The sequence below is a fragment of the Nerophis lumbriciformis genome, linkage group LG33 (assembly GCF_033978685.3).
Source record: "Nerophis lumbriciformis linkage group LG33, RoL_Nlum_v2.1, whole genome shotgun sequence".
Lineage (NCBI taxonomy): Eukaryota > Metazoa > Chordata > Actinopteri > Syngnathiformes > Syngnathidae > Nerophis > Nerophis lumbriciformis.
Genome location: NC_084580.2, coordinates 22,357,653 through 22,378,227, shown reverse-complemented (window position 1 = coordinate 22,378,227; position 20,575 = coordinate 22,357,653). Strand labels below are relative to the sequence as shown.

General features: G+C 40.4%; 2 protein-coding genes across 2 annotated transcripts in view; one reads left to right on the top strand and one right to left on the bottom strand.

The window, feature by feature from the left end:
• The window catches only part of LOC133575682 (major histocompatibility complex class I-related gene protein-like), a gene marked incomplete at its 3' end in the record, with an annotated part of 187,819 nt that overhangs the window by 83,065 nt on the left and 84,179 nt on the right, over nucleotides 1-20,575 (bottom strand). The gene's annotated exons all lie outside the window — the stretch shown is intronic.
• LOC133575724 (uncharacterized) lies at nucleotides 1,976-16,163 on the top strand. Its single transcript, XM_061928524.1, has 3 exons — nucleotides 1,976-2,445; nucleotides 10,521-10,703; nucleotides 14,446-16,163. The coding sequence occupies exons 1-3, from the start codon at nucleotides 2,331-2,333 to the stop codon at nucleotides 15,627-15,629; spliced, it is 1,482 nt and encodes a 493-aa protein (XP_061784508.1). The 5' UTR covers nucleotides 1,976-2,330; the 3' UTR covers nucleotides 15,630-16,163.

Here is a 20,575-nt window from a genome sequence, read left to right as displayed (position 1 = left end):
CCAGACCCAAAAACGCAGAAGAGTTGAAGGCCACTATCAGAGCAACCTGGGCTCTCATAACACCTGAGCAGTGCCAGAAACTCATCGACTCCATGCCACGCCGCATTAACGCAGTAATTGAGGCAAAAGGAGCTCCAACAAAGTATTGAGTATTGTACATGCTCATATTTTTCATTTTCATACTTTTCAGTTGGCCAACATTTCTAAAAATCCCTTTTTTGTATTAGCCTTAAGTAATATTCTAATTTTGTGACACACAGAATTTTGGATTTTCATTTGTTGCCACTTCAAATCATCAAAATTAAATGAAATAAACATTTGAATGCATCAGTCTGTGTGCAATGAATAAATATAATGTACAAGTTACACCTTTTGAATGCAATTACTGAAATAAATAAAGTTTTTCAAAATATTCTAATTTACTGGCTTTTACCTGTATGTATATATACATATATATATATATATATATATATATATATATATATATATATATATATATATATATATATATATATATATATATATATATATATATATGTATGTATGTATATATATATATATATATATATATATATATATATATATATATATATATATATATATATATATATATATATATATATATATGTATGTATGTATATATATATATATATATATATGTATATATATATATATATATATATATATATATATATATATATATATATATATATATGCAAACAAAACTGTGTTTGCATAAATAAATATTAAGGAATATAACATAACTTGGCTTCTGAGAGCTTCAAAATGTAATGAATAAAATGCTAAAGTTGTTGATAAACAAGCAATTATTTAAATAATTAAATATGGTCATTTTAAATGAATTATTATGATCATTTAAAATCAATTATTTCAAATATGTTTATTTTAATGTATAATTCTATGGCTGGATGTAATAAGGAGTCAGGAAAAAATACAAATAAAAATACAATTAATTTTGATGTTTTTAGCAAAATATAGTAAACATTTATTTTGTTTTTTTTTGTTTTTTTATTAATAAATATATTTATTTTTAGGTAAGATAAACATATTAATACAATTTATCTCTAGTCTGGATGATTTAGTTCTTGTCACCCTGTTGTCCTCCCGTCATGAAAAAAGGCTGTCCTCACTCAGGTCTGCATGGAGCTGGGGGGGGCGTGGCTTCCAGCTCCGGCTGAAAATCGGGAGATTTTCGGGAGAATATTTGTCCCGGTAGGTTTTCGGGAGAGGCGCTGAATTTCGGGAGTCTCCTGGAAAATTCGGGAGGGTTGGCAAGTATGTAATAAAGTACATTTAATACTTGTTGGAATACCCTTTTAAAAGATAAAATCACACCTCCACTTCAAAATGTAACGCTTGCCAAAAGGTAATTTTGAATATTGAACAAAACGTAATGAACTTCAATATGATTTATGTAATTAGAATAACTGAGATGTAGGTTTTTTAATTGCAGAAAAGATGTGTCAGTAAGTAAATATTTTCCACATCACTTTATGTTAAGTGCCATAATGTATAGTTACGGGCTAATTTCAGCTTTTAAAAGGGTAATTCAGCAAGTCAACAGTACTGAATAAATTGTATTATATTTTTAAGTTTTCCAATTTGGATCCAGTAACTTTAAACCAGAAAATATGTGTCAATAATTTAAAAAAATATACTGCAAGTCACCTTTTTTGCAGGCATCATGTTGTAATTTAGGGGTTTTATTTAACATAAAGTCTATTTTTTAACAGGTTAAGAGTACTAATATCGCTATAAAATGCTTGATTGACAGGACAAATATTTCAACATATTTATGAACAATATAACAATACATAATATAAGACTACTAGATAATGTAACAATATAAAACTATCAATACAATTTATTATATCGCTTTTAAAGCTTTTTTTAAAAGCACGAAACATCTCGCGAGAGCAGAGCAGCGCTGTCTCGTGACGTCAAGTGTGCCAACTGTCGTAAAAACATGGAAGAAGAAAAAGGAAGTGAAGGCGGACGCTAATAAATAAGTCAGTGTTGTTATTTGTTCGCTGTTATGTAAATATTTATGTCGTACAAGAGACATATTTAATTATTTATTTCAGGGTAGAACGTCTCATTCTGCGAGAATGTTTGCGTTGCTTAGCTAGTTAGTACTGTAAAGCTGAGAAGCGTCTCGTGCTAGTTAGCTTAGCTTGTTAGCTTCTGCGTAAAGTGTTGTGATTGTGTGAAAATGTGAGTGTAAAGTGTTGTGATTGTGTGGAAAAAGTGAGTGTAAAGTGTTGTGATTGTGTGAAAAAGTGAGTGTAAAGTGTTGTGATTGTGTGAACATGTGCGAAAGAACGACAGCAAAGTACGAGGCGGAACTTTCTAGAACAAAAGAGGAGGAGAATCAACTACTGGACGCTGTTTTCAAGAAACATCAAGTTGTGTTACACAGAACAGGTTTGTTGACTTCTTACTCTCACACTTTATATCTGATTATTAACACTATTCTTAAATATATTGTGTATAGGAAGGTGAATTGTCTTGTGGGGATGATGCACTGCTTAGTTTGTATATTCATGAAGACGAGAGGTTTATGTCAGTGGCGTGTAGACTTTTTTGAAGCAGTGTAACATTTAATCTTGTCTGGTTTTATTACATACCGTATTTTCCGCACTATAAGGCGCACCGGATTATTAGCCGCACCTTCAATGAATGGCATATTTCATAACTTTGTCCACCAATAAGCCGCCCCGGACTATAAGCCGCGCCTACGCTGCGCTAAAGGGAATGTCAAAAAAACAGTCAGATAGGTCAGTCAAACTTTAATAATATATTAAAAACCAGCGTTCTAACAACTCTGTTCACTCCCAAAATGTACGCAAATGTGCAATCACAAACATAGTAAAATTCAAAATAGTGCAGAGCAATAGCAACATAATGTTGCTCGAACGTTAATGTCACAACACACAAAATAAACATAGCGCTCACTTTCTGAAGTTATTCTTCATTCGTAAATCCTTCGTCTTCGGTGTCCGAAGTGAAAAGTTGGGCAAATTTACGATCCACTGGCAGATGTTGGCGTCGTCTGGCGCTGCCTCCTCGTCTTAGTGAAGGTGTGTTCGCCTTCTGTCTTCCATTGTTCCCACGCAGTTAGCAGTCTAGCTTCGAATGCCCTGTTGACACCAATATCTAGCGGCTGGAGGTCTTTTGTCAATCCACCCGGAATGACGGCGAGTATTGAATTAAGCGCGTAAGCGTGTCTCTCAATGTGCTGTTATGAGCTAGCAAATATAACAACTACACTACCCAGCATGCAACGATAGTTACGAGCATGCGCGGTAGCCCTGAGAAGCGTTGTTGTATGCTGGGAGTTCGAATGTGGTTATGAGCACGCTGTGAGAAAACGTTGAGAACTCAGTTAACACGCCTCGTCTGCATTATTTATAATTAGACAGACAACACACTTAATAGGAGCCATTTTGGGGTCTTTACATAAACACACAAATGGAAATGAAACGTCACATATCCCAGCATGCACCGCGCGCTTCTTCTACGGGGAAAAAAGATGGCGGCTGTTTACCGTAGTTGCGAGACCTAAACTTTATGAAAATGAATCTTAATATTTATCCATATATAAAGCGCACCGGGTTATAAGGCACACTGTCAGCTTTTGAGAAAATTTGTGGTTTTTAGGTGCGCCTTATAGTGCGGAAAATACGGTAAGTATGGAAAGTCCGGTATATCGATACCAAAATGTATTTCGATAATTTTCGGTACTTTTTTATACTTTTCTAAATAAAAGTTGCTTTATTGGCTTTATTTTAACAAAACATCTTAGGGTACATTAAACATCCATCCATCCATCCATTTTCTACCGCTTATTCCCTTTGGGGTCGCGGGGGCGCTGGAGCCCATCTCAGCTACAATCGGGCGGAAGGCGGGGTACAACATATGTTTCTTATTGCAAGTTTGTCCTTAAAGGCCTACTGAAAGCCACTACTACCTACCACGGAGTCTGATAGTTTGTATATCAATGATGAAATCTTAACATTGCAACACATGCCAATACGGCCGGGTTAGCTTACTAAAGTGCAATTTTAAATTTCGCGCGAAATATCCTGCTGAAAACGTCTCGGTATGATGACGTCTGCGCGTGACGTCACGGATTGTAGAGGACATTTTGGGACAGCATGGTGGCCAGCTATTAAGTCGCCTGTTTTCATCGCAAAATTCCACAGTATTCTGGACATCTGTGTTGGTGAATCTTTTGCAATTTGTTCAATGAACAATGGAGACAGCAAAGAAGAAAGCTGTAGGTGGGAAGCGGTGTATTGCGGCAGGTGTTGTGCCGGATAACGCACCCCCGTCGTAGAATGCACCCCCTGACTGTTATGCCGGATAACACTGCCGGTGTTTCATTGTTTACATTCCCGGAAGATGACAGTCAAGCTTTACCATTGGCCTGTGGAGAAATGGGACAACAGAGACTCTTACCAGGAGGACTTTGAGTTGGACGCACAGACGCGGTACCGTGAGTACGCATGCAGCTGCGGCTTCCAAACATTTGATCGCTTGCCCGTACGTGCGTGCCGCTATGTGCATGTCACGTACGTAACTTTGGGGACTTTGGGGAAATATATGTGCTGTATGAACTTTGGGGAGGTGAACTGCACTTTGGGCTGTGGGATTGAGTGTGTTGTGCAGGTGTTTGAGTTGTATTGGCGGGTTATATGGACGGGAGGGGGGAGGTGTTTGTTATGCGGGATTCATTTGTGGCATTTTAAATATAAGCCTGGTTGTGTTGTGGCTAATAGAGTATATATATGTCTTGTGTTTTTTTACTGTTTTAGTCATTCCCAGCTGAATATCAGGTCCCACCCGCCTCTCACAGCATCTTCCCTATCTGAATCGCTCCCACTGCCCTCTAGTCCTTCACTCTCACTTTCCTCATCCACAAATCTTTCATCCTCAAATTAAATCGTCACTTTCTGGGTCCGAATCGCTCTCGCTGCTGGTGGCCATGATTGTAAACAATGTGCAGATGTGAGGAGCTCCACAACCTGTGACGTCACGCTACTCGTCTGCTACTTCCGGTACAGGCAAGGCTTTTTTTTATCAGCGACCAAAAGTTGCGAACTTTATCGTCGATGTTCTCTACTAAATCCTTTCAGCAAAAATATGGCAATATCGCGAAATGATCAAGTATGACACATAGAATGGACCTGCTATCCCCGTTTGAATAAGAAAATCGCATTTCAGTAGGCCTTTAAATAAAATAGTGAACATACTAGACAACTTGTCTTTTAGTAGTAAGTAAGCAAACCAAGGCTCCTTACTAGTCTGCTGACGTGTGCAGTAACATATTGTGTCATTTATATTCTATTATTTTGTCAAAATTATTAAGAACAAGTGGTAGAAAATTCATTATTAATCTACTTGTTCATTTACTGTTAATATCTGCTTACTTTCTATTTTAACATGTTCTACCTACACTTCTGTTAAAATGTAATAATCACTTATTCTTCTGTTGTTTAATAGTTTACATTAGTTTTGGATGATACCACAAATGTAGGTATCAATCCGATACCAAGTCGTTACAGGATCATACATTGCTCATATTCAAAGTAGGGCTAGGCGATATGGCCTTTTTTTAATGTCTCAATATTTTTAGGCCATATCGCGATACACGATATATATCAAAATAAATAATTCAATTCAATTCAATATCTCGATATTTTGCCTTAGCCTTGAATGAACACTTGATGCATATAATCACAGCAGTATGATGATTCTATGTGTCTACATTAAAACATTCTTCTTCATACTGCATTAATATATGATACTTTTAAACTTTCATGCAGAGAGGGAAATCACAACTAAAAGTGTATTTATTAAACAGTTATTAAGCAGTAACACAAACATTCATGTCATTTCAAAACAAAGTGCAAGATTGTCAGAGACATTTTAAAACGAGCTATAAGTGCACTTTTGTTCATGATGTCACTAAGATGACATTTCAAAACAACACTAAATTAAAGTGCACTTTTTGTACAGAACGCCGCTACAATAGTTTAAAACAAATAAAGCGCACTTTTGTGCATGATGTCACACAAGATATTTCAATAAGTGTCACATAAAAATGAGCTGCATATCAAATAGTGTATGTTCTACGGTGTTGATGTGGAAATAGTTGATTCGGCATTTAGTTGGTGTGGCACCGAATGGAGATGTTGATATTCCCGCTTGAAGCCAAACCACCGCCAGACCCCGTGCTGTTTTTCTTGGGACTTAATTATTCCTCCATTTGTTCCCAGATTGGCACCTTCTTTCTCTCGTATTACCGTTTAAACCACACCGTTAGCTGTTAGCATCACAGCTAACATTACCATGTCGCTATTGTCGTTGCACAAGTGACAGTATGTGACGTATGTAAGAAGGTGCGCTTGTTTTAAGTGTCTGTGAGAAGAAGAGACAGGAAAGAGTGAGAAACACCTGTAGTGTAATGTCCGCAGCTAAAAGCAACTGCGTGAGAACGTATACTCCAATATCACGATATAGTCATTTTCTATATCGCACAGAGACAAACCTGCGATATATCGATGTATCGCCCAGCCCTAATTCAAAGTCCTCATGTGTCCAGGGACATATTTCCTGACTTTAAAAATATAATATGAAATAAGAAAAACTAAAGAAGATTTTGTGATGATAAAAAATATCGATGTAATCATAGTATCGACTAGATACACTCCTGTACTTGGTATCATTACAGTGGATGTCAGGTGTAAATCCACCAATGGCATTTGTTTACATTGTGACGTTGGTGAGCTATTGTATCCACCTACGGTGTGTAGTGAAGCATGTTTAGCTATTCCTCGTCCTGCAGGGATGATACTTGTAAGAAACTTACTTTTTTGGTCGCCATGGAGGCGAGGATTAGTGATTTAGAAGTAGCTAAAACACTGTCGACTGCGGATGGACTTTAGCTGCTAGCTAGCTAGCCATGTCTTAAAGCATCTCTTCCTGAGGGCGTTTCAGTGTTATAACTTCACCTTTATCTTTAGTTTTTAGACCAAAATGTGTCTGTTCTCTCTTCTTTGTCTACACTCTGTTTCTGCTTGTAAGTGCTCTGTGTGTGTGCGCTGCCAAACATGCTCCTCTGTTCGTAAACCAGCAATGACACGACGGGGGGGTGGGGGGGAAACCCGGTACTTTTTAGAGGCGGTATAGTACCAAATATGATTCATTAGTATGGCGGTACTACACTAACACTGGTATACCGTACAACCCGAGGAATTCATTTATGTTATGCAGGAATTCTTATTTAGACGTTATTGGATCAGATCACTATTCATTTCAAGTAACACATGTGTTGTATTTATTTTTGTATACAGTTTATGCTTTGGTTCTTTCCGGTTGTTTAGGAGTGTAGGAGGGAATAGAACAAGAGAGCGGGAGACTTGTGAAGACAACAACACTATTCTAAATTCAACTGTAATTGGCCTTTTAAGCCACAGGCGTCAAAGTTGGTGAGACACAAAATAACAAGGCTAAAACTTTTTTTCACTTCCTGTTCTCAAATTATTCGCAATTTACTCCATAACTAATACATTTAAAAATAAATAAATAATAATGAGTGAAGTAAGTTATATTTCATATGGTGAGATAAATAATATTATCTAGAAAATGAATGGATGGATTAAATAAATTCAGAATGTTCATCATGGTTCTTCTTCCTTGTACTTTGTAAACACTTTAAGTGACGAAGAGTTTCTTGAAGTGGATCATATTAGTACATTGTTTGCTTGCTTTGCTTAATCCATTCCATCATTTAATTCCACATACTGATACACTGAAGGTCTTAAGTGTTGTATGTGCGTATAAATGCTTTAAATTAAATTGTTCTCTAAGTTTATATTTCTCCTAAGAGTATTTGCACAACAACAAAAAATGACCTAGACTAAGTAGAACTAGAGTCATGGGGGAATAACTAAAGATGGTGGGGCTGAAATATCGTTCAAAAAGAAGAATGTGCCCGTTCTTGTGTTGGCAGGCGAACACTTTAAACACGCTTGTGTAAAAAAAAAAATGTATATACAGTATATATACTGTATACAATCATGTTCTGCTAAAATACATAAACTAATAGTTAGTAGGTTTCTTAACTAAACTGCCAACAAATTTAAAGTGCACATAAAAAACAGTTTCACCACTTTAGTCATAACTTCTCTATGACTTCTTCTGTTTGTTTGATGTTGTCATTACTGCCACAAGTGGTGGAAAAGTGTATTGCAACTGAGTACCATACAGACCACAGCTGGGAAACATTTATTTTTTGGCGCTCCGTGCTTAAAGGGGAACATTATCACCAGACCTATGTAAGCGTCAATATATACATTGATGTTGCAGAAAAAAGACCATATTTTTTTTAAACCGATTTCCGAACTCTAAATGGGTGAATTTTGGCAAATTAAATATTCGCTCTCGGAGCGATGACGTCACAACGTTTTCCGTACCTTGGAGACATCATGCCTCGTCGGTGTGTTGTCGGAGGGTGTAACAACAAGAACAGGGACTGATTCAATTTGCACCAGTAGCCCAAAGATGCGACGAAAGCTATGCTACGACAGAGATGGCAAGAATGTGTGGATGTCCTGCGACACTCAAAGCAGATGCATTTCCAACGATAAAGTCAAAGAAATCTGCCGCCAGACCCCCATTGAATCTGCCGGAGTGTGTGAGCAATTCAGGGACAAAGGACCTCGGTAGCACGGCAAGCAATGGCGGCAGTTTGTTCCCGCAGACGAACGAGCTAAACCCCCTGGATGTCTTGGCTCACACCGTCCCAAGATGATCAAGAGAAGAATATCGACCCAAGCTTCCCTGGCCTGCTGACATGAGGGTATGTCTACAGAATATATTAATTGATGAAAATTGGGCTGTCTGCACTCTCAAAGTGCATGTTGTTGCCAAATGTATTTCATATGCTGTAAACCTAGTTCATAGTTGTTAGTTTCCTTTAATGCCAAACAAACACATACCAAACGTTGGTTAGAAGGCGATCGCCGAATTCGTCCTCGCTTTCTCCCGTGTCGCTGGCTGTCGTGTTGTTTTCGTCGGTTTCGCTTGCATACGGTTGAAACCGATATGGCTCAATAGCTTCAGTTTCTTCTTCAATTTCGTTTTCGCTACCTGCCTCCACACTACAATCATCCGTTTCAATACATGCGTAATCTGTTGAATCGCTTAAGCCGCTGAAATCCGAGTCTGAATCCGAGCTAATGTCGCTATAGCTTGCTGTTCTTTCCGCCTTTGTTTGTGTTGGCTTCACTATGTGACGTCACAGGAAAATGGACGGGTGGTTAAAATCAGGCACTTTGAAGCTTTTTTTAGGGATATTGCGTGATGGGTAAAATTTTGAAAAAAACTTCGAAAAAAATTGAGAACTGATTTTTAATGGTTTTAACAATACTGAAATTGTGATAATGTTCCCCTTTAAAAAAGGCTGCTTTAAACTAAGTATAATCATGTGCGGTCGGACACGAGCATTGCATTTTTTTTAAGTGGTATTAAAAATGGCATAAATTAATACACAAATACATTATGTTTGCTGATACCTGTAGTAATCCTGCTGCTGCCAGTCAACAAAAAGTTCCACCTCCTCTCTGTAGTGCTTCTCCTTGTCGTCATGGATGAGACCCACCACTGTAGTGTCATCCGCATACCTAACGATCGGGTTTGTGTTGTACTGAGCACAACAGTCATGGGTCATCAGGTGTAAAAAGTAGGGGGCTGAGCACACAGCCCTGTGGAGAGTCTGTGCTCAGCATAATGGTGTCTGATCTGTTATTTCCTTCCCGTACAAATGATTAAAAAGTCCTGTGTTTAGTTTTGCAGGGGTATGTTCAGTCCCAGTGAGCCCATTTTGTTGATCAGGTGCTGGGAGATTATGGTATTAAAGGCTAAGCTGAAATCCACAAACAACATCCGGACCATTGTGTTCATTTTTACCCCCAGGTATTCCAGGGACAGGTGTAGTGCGGTGGTTATGGCATCCCTTACCACCACCTCGTGTGAACGTGGAGTGAATGAATGATGGGTTCTCACTTCTCTGTGAAGCGCTTTGAGTAAAAGCGCTGTCTAAATCTAATCCATTATTATTATTGTTATTATCCTCGGTGAAACGCTTTGATATGCAAAGTTAAGTGGGGTAGGATAGAGGCGAAGAGACCTTTTGACCAGCCTGTCAAAGCACTTCATGGTTAGATTATAAGTTAAGAACACCTCGATCAATGCTGGTTAGTTCTTTGAAGGACTTTTCAAATTGCCCCCCTCGAATTTCCAAGCCTGTTTTTTTTTACTCACTGTACCACTTTTGAAGTAATTTTAGAGGCTGAGACAAAAGGAAGTCTTTCCTGGGTTTTTATAAACTACACACTTTTAACACAACACACAAAAGAACACATTGTGTTAACAGTGTCAGTCAAAAACTATTTCTAATCTCTCTTAATCTTATTTACTTATTTACCCAACAGACGTCCATCAGCCCCCCCACATTAAAGAGGAAGAGGAGGAAGTGTGGATCACTCAGGAGGAAGAGTGTCTTCTCGGGCAGGAGGAGGCTGATCTCAGCAAGTTTCCACTGACTGTTGTCTCTGTGAAGACTGAAGAGCATGAAGACAAACCACCTGAGTCCTCACAGCTTCATCACAGTCCAAGTAAGCACATATCATTTTATTCTCAGGGCATTCAATCCATCACAATTGGACTGTTCACTTAGTCTTACAAAACCCAAAACCAGTGAAGTTGGCATGTTGTGTAAATGGTAAATAAAAACAGAATACAACGATTTGCAAATCCTTTTCAACGTTTATTCAATTGAATAGACTGCAAAGATAATATATTTAATGTTCGAACTGAGAAACTTATACAAAATAATCATTAACTTACAATTTAATGGCAGCAAGACATTGCAAAAAAGTTGTCACAGCGGCATTTTTACCACTGTGTTACATGGCCTTTCCTTTTAACAACGTTTGGGAACTGAGGAGACACATTTTTGAAGCTTTTCAGGTGGAATTATTTCCCATTCTTGCTTGATGTACAGCTTAAGTTGTTCAACAGTCTCCGTTGTGGTATTTTACGCTTCATATTGCGCTACACATTTTCAATGGGAGACAGGTCTGGACTACAGGCAGGCCAGTCTAGTACCCGCTCTCTTTTACTATGATGGCATTGTCTTGCTGAAATAAACAGTGGTGTCCATGATAACGTTGCTTGGATGGCAGCACTGTTGTGTTCCATTTCGTAGGACATCTTTTGCCCAAACTGCCTTTTCAATAAAAGGACCACAACTATGGAACTCTTTACCGGACACTTTGAAAAGTATACCTGCACTTGTCACTTTCAAAAAACAAACACAATTATGGCTAGTTGAGCACCAATCGTGTTCCCATGTTTAGTTTTTACTCATTTTTACTAATTGGTTTTTATCTAGTCTGCACTTTGTCTGTGTTATTATTATTATTGGCTTTTAACTCTAGTTTGCACTTTGTCTATATTATTACTATTATCATTATTATCGACTCATTCTATTTTTTATTTTCCTATTTTATTGATGTTGGATCTGTGTTGTTGTTGTTGTTGGAGACGTGTTGTGAATTAGCTTTGGCTACAAACACTAAGATGCATACATTGGATAACTGTTTCAGATGTCTATGTTTTTGTATCTGTCCCTATTTCAAATAAACCTCTATAATAATAACATATGTTGTTCCAAAACCTGTAGGTACCTTTCAGCATTAATGGTGCCTTCGCAGATGTGTAAGTTACCCATGTCTTGGGCACTAATACACCCCCATACCATCACAGATGCTGGCTTTTCAACTTTGCGCCTAGAACAATCCGGATGGTTCTTTTCCTCTTTGGTCCGGAGGACACGACGTCCACAGTTTCCAAAAACAATTTTGAAATGTGGACACGTCAGACCACAGAACACTTTTCCACTTTGCATCAGTCCATCTTAGATGAGCTCAGGCCCAAGAACTCAAGAACTTTGAACATGTCACGAGGGAGGCTCTGGATATTGAGTCCGAGTGGACCATGTTCTGTACCTCTATTGTCAAGGCGGCTGATTGGAGCTGTGGCCGCAGGGTGGTTGGTGCCTGTCTTGGCGGTATTGCTAGAACCCGCTGGTGGACACCAGCAGTGAGGGACGCCGTCAAGCTGAAGAAAGAGTCCTATCGGGTCCTTTTGGCTCATGGGACTCCAGAGGCAGCTGATAGGTACCGACAGGCTAAGCGGTGTGCGGCTTCAGCGATTGCGGAGGCAAAAACTTGGACATGGGAGGAGTTCGGGAAAGCCATGGAAAATGACTTCCGGACGGCTTCGAAACGATTCTGGATCACCATCCGCCGCCTCAGGGGGGGGGAAGCAGTGCGCTGTCAACACCGTGTATGGTGAGGATGGTGTGCTGCTGACCTCTACTGCGGCTGTTGTGGATCGGTGGAAGGGAATACTTCGGACACCTCCTCAATCCCACCAACACTTCTTCCTATGAGGAAGCCTGGGGAATCCATGGTGGGCTCTCCTATTTCTTTCTATTTCTGTAGTTAAAAAGCTCCTCGGTGGAAAGGCCCCAGGGGTGGGTGAGAGCCGCTTGGAGTTCCTTAAGGCTTTGGATGCTGTGGGCTTGGTTGAAAAGACTCTGCAACATCGCGTGGACATCGGGGGCGGTACCTCTGGATTGGCAGACCAGGGTGGTGGTTCTTCTCTTTAAAGGGGAACATTATCACCAGACCTATGTAAGCGTCAATATATACCTTGATGTTGCAGAAAAAAGACCTTTTTTTTTTTTTAACTGATTTCCGAACTCTAAATGGGGGAATTTTGGCGAATTAAACGCCTTTCTATTATTCGCTCTCGGAGCGATGACGTCACATCGGGAAGCCACATCGGGAAGCAATCTGCCATTTTCTCACTTTCGTCGGTGTGTTGTCGGAGGGTGTAACAACACGAACAGGGACGGATTCAAGTTGCACCAGTGGCCCAAAGATGCGAAAGTGGCAAGAAATTGGACGAAATTTGTTCAAAATACGAGGGTGTGGGGAAAGCCAACGAAATGGTCAGTCGTTTGTTCCGCACACTTTACCGACGAAAGCTATGCTACGACAGAGATGGCAAGAATGTGTGGATATCCTGCGACACTCAAAGCAGATGCATTTCCAACGATAAAGTCAAAGAAATCTGCCGCCAGACCCCCATTGTATCTGCCGAAGTGTGTCAGCAATTCAGGGACAAAGGACCTCGGTAGCACGGTAAGCAATGGCGGCAGTTTGTTCCCGCAGATGAGCGAGCTAAACCCCCTGGATGTCTTGGCGCACACCGTCCCTTATGCCACCAAAGATGATCAAGAGACGAATATCGACCCTAGCTTCCCTGGCCTGCTGACATCAACTCCAAAACTGGACAGATCAGCTTTCAGGAAAAGAGAGCGGATGAGGGTATGTCTACAGAATATATTAATTGATGAAAACTTTATTCACTTTATTCACGGTTTTACGTAAATTATTAATACATAAATTGTGTTTACCAATAATTTAGCTTAAAAACATTTATTTTTTTCAATCATTCGAGTACATTCGGGTAGTCTTGTGTAATGCAGTATTTTGTGTCTATTTAGGTATGGTTAACCTGAGTGCTGAAATCGTGGAAAAATATATGTTCTTAGCGCGCCTGAAATGGGCTGTCTGCACTCTCAAAGTGCATGTTGTTGCCAAATGTATTTCATATGCTGTAAACCTAGTTCATAGTTGTTAGTAATTATCTGATCAGACAGTGTTAAGCCGCTGAAATCCGAGTCTGAATCCGAGCTAATGTCGCTATACCTTGCTGTTCTATCCGCCATGTTTGTTTGTGTTGGCATCACTATGTGACGTCACAGGAAAATAGACGGGTGTATATAACGATGGTTAAAATCAGGCACTTTGAAGCTTTTTTTAGGGATATTGCGTGATGGGTAAAATTTTGAAAAAAACTTCGAAAAATAAAATAAGCCACTGGGAACTGATTTTTAATGGTTTTAACCCTTCTGAAATTGTGATAATGTTTCCCTTTAAGAAGGGGAACCGAAGGGTGTGTTCCAACTATTGTGGGTTAGGGACTCCTCAGCCTTCCCAGTAAGGTCTATTCAAGTGTACTGGAGAAGAGCCTCAGATTCAGGAGGAATAGTGTGGTTTTCGGCCTGGTCGTGGAACGGTAGACCAGCTCTTTATATGAATAAGGTGGAATTGGACGTTGGCCTGGGAAGGCATTCCCCTGAAGGTCTTCTTCATGTGTCAGCTGGAAGTACCCTGACTGCTGTGAGGGGAAACTGATGAGATTGTGATTGAGGACAATGTCTCATGTGACTGAGCAAAGCTGGACTTTTCTAAAAAATGTTTGTTTTCTCCTGTCCCGCAGACCTTGATAAAGAAACACAAGAGCTACAGCCCCACCACATTAAAGAGGAAGAAGAGGTACCACATTCCCAACACATTAAAGAGGGAGGAGAGGGGCCACAGCCCCCCCACATTAAAGAGGAACACGAGACGCCACAGACCCATAGTGTTAAACTGACCCTTCACAATAAAGGGCAAGTGGAGGACCCACTGATCTTACACATCAAAAATGAAGAGGAGGAACACAGTATCAGTCAGCCTATATGGTTGGAGGAGTTCCCAGTGACTGGTGTCCCTGTGAAGAGTGAAGATGATGAGGTCAAAGGTGAAAGTGAGGAGAAGAGAGAGGCGGAGCCTCCAAGCAGCAGCTCAACACAACACATGACAACAGAAGCTGATGGAGACCACTGTGGAGGATCACAAGCAGACAAGCTCTTAGCTCCACTATCAGATAGTGAGGACACAACGTCACACTCTCCTGACACTGATGATGAAGACTCTAAAGATGATAAGACATGTCACACTCACTTCAAATGTTCTCACTGTGACAAAACCTTTAAATACAATTGTCATCTGAAAACACACACGAGAATACACACCGGAGAAAAACCTTTTATCTGTTCAATCTGTGGTAAAGGTTTTACACACAGTCAGAGTTTGAAAAAACACACAATGTCACACACTGGAGAAAAATCTTTTATATGTTTAATCTGTGGTAAAGGTTTCGTACTAAATCACAATTTGAAAGCACACATGAGAACACACACTGGTGAAAAAACGTTTTCCTGTTCAATCTGTGGTAAAGGTTTTGCGCAAAGTTCAAATATGGAAGAACACAGAAGAATACACACTGGAGAAAAACCTTTTTCCTGTTCAACCTGTGGTAAAGGTTTTACACAAAGTCAGTCTTTGAAAGTGCACACAAGAACACACACTGGAGAAAAACCTTGTATCTGTTCAATCTGTGGTAAAGGTTTTACACAAAGTCAACATTTGAAAAAACACACGAGAACACACACTGGTGAAAAATCACATTGCTGTTCAATCTGCAACAGAAGCTTTTGTGAACGATCAAACCTTGTAGCACACATGAGAACACACACAGGAGAGAAAGTGTTGAGTTGCAGTGTGTGTGGTGAAAGATTGTCTTCTAAGTACCAGTGTAAGAAACACAAGTGTGCTGGTGAGAACAGCAGCAGCAAATGAAACTGCAGGATTTTAAATAAACTGTCAAGACTTTAATTTGGACTTTCTAACAACATTGTGTACTTAAATTAAAAATGTAACAGAACAATATGACAGTGCAATACATTTTTTTTTTACATATAATAAATATTGTATGTGTATATATATTCATAATATCATTTTAGACTTATTCATTATAGTGTGTTATATAGGTGTTTGAAATATTGAAGTATTACATATTTTTATTTCTAATTGTCAATAATCCCATAGATTATCACCTTTATATGATATACATATGTACTGGTTCACATCTGAAACATCTTCTGGACCACTTCATTAATATTTACTTTATACATCATTTGAACAGTTGTCCTTTATACCATTTTATAATTTTATGAATCATTTGTTGGGTCTCTATAATCCATTTTATTAATTATCTGTATCACTCTCTTTTGTAATATGATGATTGTGTTGTGATTGTTTTATATGTATGTCCCCAGACCTTTATGCAATATAAAAGTGAAAGAAAATGGCTGAATTGTTTGTGGAAGGATGGTTTTGTTTTTACAAACTTACATCTGTGGATAAAAAAAAATAAACATTATTGTATTTTAAACATTTTTCACATTTTTTTTTTCCATTTTTAACATCCCCAAAACAATATTAATATCAATCAAATTTCGGACTGTCAGGCAAAAGCCAATATTGTACATCATCCCATAGAGATTTACTTTGCATACATTCATAAAATAAACTGTTTATTTTGTTTCCCTATCACAGAACGAACAAGTGTTGTCTTCAATTGCAAAACAACATCCTAAAAATTATTTTAAGTGGTCAATCCGGGGCTTTTTTTCTTAGATTAACTCCCTTTTCATTGGACGAATGGAAACTTTCAAGTTATGAGTTTGGTTTTTTTTGTTCCAGAGAAAATACAGTAAATAACTAATAGTAAGGAATTAAAAACAGATGATATACTGTAATTAAAATATTTTGAATGAAAGCCTTATTAATTTGTGTACCGGTAATTATTTTTATTTGCAGGTCGTACTTGACAATGAAATCTTCAAATAATAAAATACTTGTATCACTCAATAAGTGCATCAGCTGTACAAAGATGGATTTGTTTCTCATTTTAATATAAGAACAATTCCATAGTGGAGTATTGTGTGTGTGATGAAGTTGTGTTTGTAAATGAGTTTCCAGTACAACAACACTTGCTGGTAGGGATGGGTACTGTTCACTTTTAATTCCATGTTTTATGTGTTATATATGTAAATATATTGTGTGTTTGTATTTTGCCAACATAGAACCACATGATAGGCAGGTTGTATCATGTTTTTCTGTCACCTTGAGGAAATAGCATAAAGAGGAAGATGACAACATAATGTCACTTGGACTATGATGTACAGAACAGAGGAGATTTAGTTAATTTTTGGTTTTAGGCAATTCTTTTTTTAATTTTTTTTTTGACAAACCTCTCCATTATCCAGTTATTGATTTCTGGTAGCTGGTTAAAAAGAATTAATACAGAATGTTTTACTTTAGTAAATGTAATGTTTCCAGTGATAAACACGATTGGGAACTGACGTTGCCAGGAATCGAACCCACGTCTTGTAGAATTAAAGGCCAATGGACCAGTTCAAGGATTCAGTGGTCTCGTTCTCGCGAGACTCTCAATTGACGGGTCAAAGGGGTAGCAATTCTTGTTGCCCCCCGGCTCAAAGCCTGCACGTTGGAGTTCAACCCAGTGGACCAGAGGGTAGCTTCCCTCCGCCTTCGGGTGGGGGGTCCTGACTGTTGTTTGTGCTTACGCACCAAACAGCAGTTCAGAGTACCCACCCTTTTTGGATACACTCGAGGGAGTACTGGAAAGTGCTCCCCCGGGTGATTCCCTTGTTCTACTGGGGGACTTCAACGCTCATGTTGGCAGCGACAGTGAAACCTGGAGAGGCGCGATTGGAAAAAATGGCCGCCCGAATCTGAACCCGAGTGGTATTTTGTTATTGGACTTTTGTGCTTGTCACAGATTGTCCACAACAAACACCATGTTCAAACATAAGGGTGTCCATATGTGCACTTGGCACCAGGACACCCTAGGCCGCAGTTCCATGATCGACTTTGTAGTTGTGTCATCGGATTTGCGGCCTCATGTTTTGGACACTCGGTTGAAGATCACCACCTGGTGGTGAGTTGGCTGCGATGGTGGGGGAGGATGCCGGACAGACCTGGCAGGCCCAAACGCATTGTGAGGGTCTGCTGGGAACGTCTAGCAGAGTCAGAGAGAGTTTCAATTCCCACCTCCGGAAGAACTTTGAGCATGTCACGAGGGAGGTGCTGTACATCGAGTCTGAGTGGACCATGTTCCGCACCTCTGTTGAGGCGGCTGATTGGAGCTGTGGCCGCAAGGTAGTTTCAGGATTCAGGATGAATTCAGGATGCTTTATTATTATCCATTCTTTAACATGTACAAGACACATAAGAACTGAAATTACATTTTCGGCACAGTCCCACTAAGAGCAGACATACGTTACAGGGAGACAAGATGGGACGGCCAACGGATCAGCCAAATACGGCGCTCCTTAAAAAAGGTGGGAAAAAGGTTATATTGGGAAAGGGGGGGAAGAGTAAAAATATCAGTCAAAGGCTGGACTCTCGGGAGGGGGTCCAGACTGAGTCCAAGGGAAAAAAACTAATTTGCCATAGCACACATAAACATGTTACATATAATCACAACAACTCGCAACACGGGGGGGGGGGGGGGCTTTGGGGCCCCGGCCTGCTGCTATAAAGCGCTACTCAGCCGTCCATCACCCCGAAGGGGAATGAAGCGGTGGCAAAGGCGAAGGCGTAGGGTGGGGGTGGGGAGTGTGTTTGTGTATATGCCCATTGTCTTTGGGTGTTCATAGGCCTGGGGTCGTTCTGCATGCTATGCAAGCAAAGTTCGACTTCCAGATGTCGTTGAGGAGGGAGGGAGGTCAAAAGCATCCATCTTTGAAATTCCTCAGGGGATGATTACAGAACAGCCTGTTCTTGTCCTCAAGGCCATTCGGGGGAGTCAAATCGTAGATAAGGATTTTTGTTTAATCTCGAGCAGGCATTACAATGGCTTGCCTGTTCTATTCGTCCATGCTGGCTGCTCTCATGTCCAATTTTTTCTTTACAGCAAGCTTCTCCATGATGTGATCCATCTTGCGATTCAGTTCAGAAATTGCCCCAGACTGTGATCTCACAGCCCGACCCAATCAGTCCATTGCGACGAACAGCCTTTGGGCTCCTTGAGTGGCTGCCATCGTCTTACGAATTTTACGATACACCAGAGCAATGCCAAGCACAATCAGCAGGTGCCCCGCGATCATGGTTCCAAATAGGTAGATGTCTTCCACGTCCTCGATGGAAAAGACTGAGAGGCACATGATTCTCCATTTGTCCCAGGAATCTCTCACGTACCCCGCAGCAATGGTTCCATCAGGGCAGCCAGGCTCCCCAGAACCTCTTTTCCTCGTCAAAAAGATTTTGTCAATTGAGTCGAGAGTCCAGCTAATCAATTCCATGTCTGATGTTTAGATTTGGAGGACAGCGCAAAGAAAGAGGCTTCAAAAAAAGTTTAGACAAGACAAGACAAAAGAGAGCAAGCAAAGAAAAGACGGGAGGAGAAAAAAATGCGACCGCCCTCACCAGAGGCAAGACAGAAAAAGGTTGGTGCCTGTCGTGGCGGTAATCCTAGAACCCGTTGGTGGACACCGGCGGTGAGGGATGCCGTCAAAATGAAGAAAGAGTCCTATCGGGTTCTTTTGGCTCATAGGACTCCTGAGGCAGCTGACAGGTACCGACAGGCCAAGCGGTGTGCGGCTTCAGCGGTCGCGGAGTCAAAAACTCGGACATGAGAGGAGTTCGGGGCAGCCATGGAAAACGACTTCCGGACGGCTTCGAAGCGATTCTGGACCACCGTCCGCCGCCTCAAAAAGGGGAAGCAGTGCACTGTCAACACCGTGTATGGTGGGGATGGTGTTCTACTGACCTCGACTGCGGATGTTGTGGGTTGGTGGAGGGAATACTTCGAAGACCTTCTCAATCCCACCAACACGTTCTTCTATGAGGGAGCAGTGCCTGGGGAATCTGTGGTGGGCTCTCCTATTTCTGGGGCTGAGGTAGTTAAAAAGCTCCTCGTGGCAAGGCCCCGGGGGTGGAAGAGATCCGCCCGGAGTTCCTTAAGGCTCTGGATGCTGTGGGGCTGTGTTGGTTGACAAGACTTGGCAGACCGGGGTGGTGGTTCCTCTCTTTAGTCATCTCCCGCCATCAGGGTGTGAATGTGTGTGTGAATGGGTGAATGTGGAAATAGTGTCAAAGTGCTATGAGTTCCTTAAAAAGGTAGAAAAGCGCTACACAAGTAACCATTTACCATTTAAGAAGGGGAACCGGAGGGTGTGTTCCAACTATCGTGGGATCACACTCCTCAGCCTTCCCGGTAAGGTCTATTCAGGTGTACTGGAGAGGAGGCTACGCCGGATAGTCGAACCTCGGATTCAGGAGGAACTGTGTGGTTTTCGTCCTGGTCGTGGAACTGTGGACCAGCTCTATACTCTCGGCAGGGTCCTTGAGGGTGCATGGGAGTTTGCCCAACCAGTCTCCATGTGTTTTGTGGACTTGGAGAAGAAATTCGACCGTGTCCCTCGGGAAGCTACATATTACCTTATCATATCTCATTACACGTGGAGTTCCTTCTGCCTTTATCCCTCCCCACTGTACATGTCAAAGGTCACACAAGCCCACCAAATAGCTGTCTAAGGATTTGCAGATAACAAGATGCCATTGTAGTTGGTTCAGAAAGGCTGAATTGAATCGAGGCATTCACTACTCCAAATGTTTTTTTTAAAACAGAAGACATGTAAAATCATAATTCATAATCTCAACAATTTTCAGTCGTACAAAAGCTAAGTCTTCCACTTGAGACTCAGCTTTACTTG

What these genes read in the sequence shown, in the direction of transcription:
- LOC133575724 (XM_061928524.1), top strand. Translation starts at nt 2,331, where the DNA reads ATGTGCGAAAGAACGACAGCAAAGTACGAGGCGGAACTTTCTAGAACA. An exon ending in AGTTGTGTTACACAGAACAG is followed by an intron (nt 2,446 to 10,520) that starts GTTTGTTGACTT and finishes TTTACCCAACAG; the next exon opens with ACGTCCATCAGCCCCCCCAC. An exon ending in ACAGCTTCATCACAGTCCAA is followed by an intron (nt 10,704 to 14,445) that starts GTAAGCACATAT and finishes CCTGTCCCGCAG; the next exon opens with ACCTTGATAAAGAAACACAA.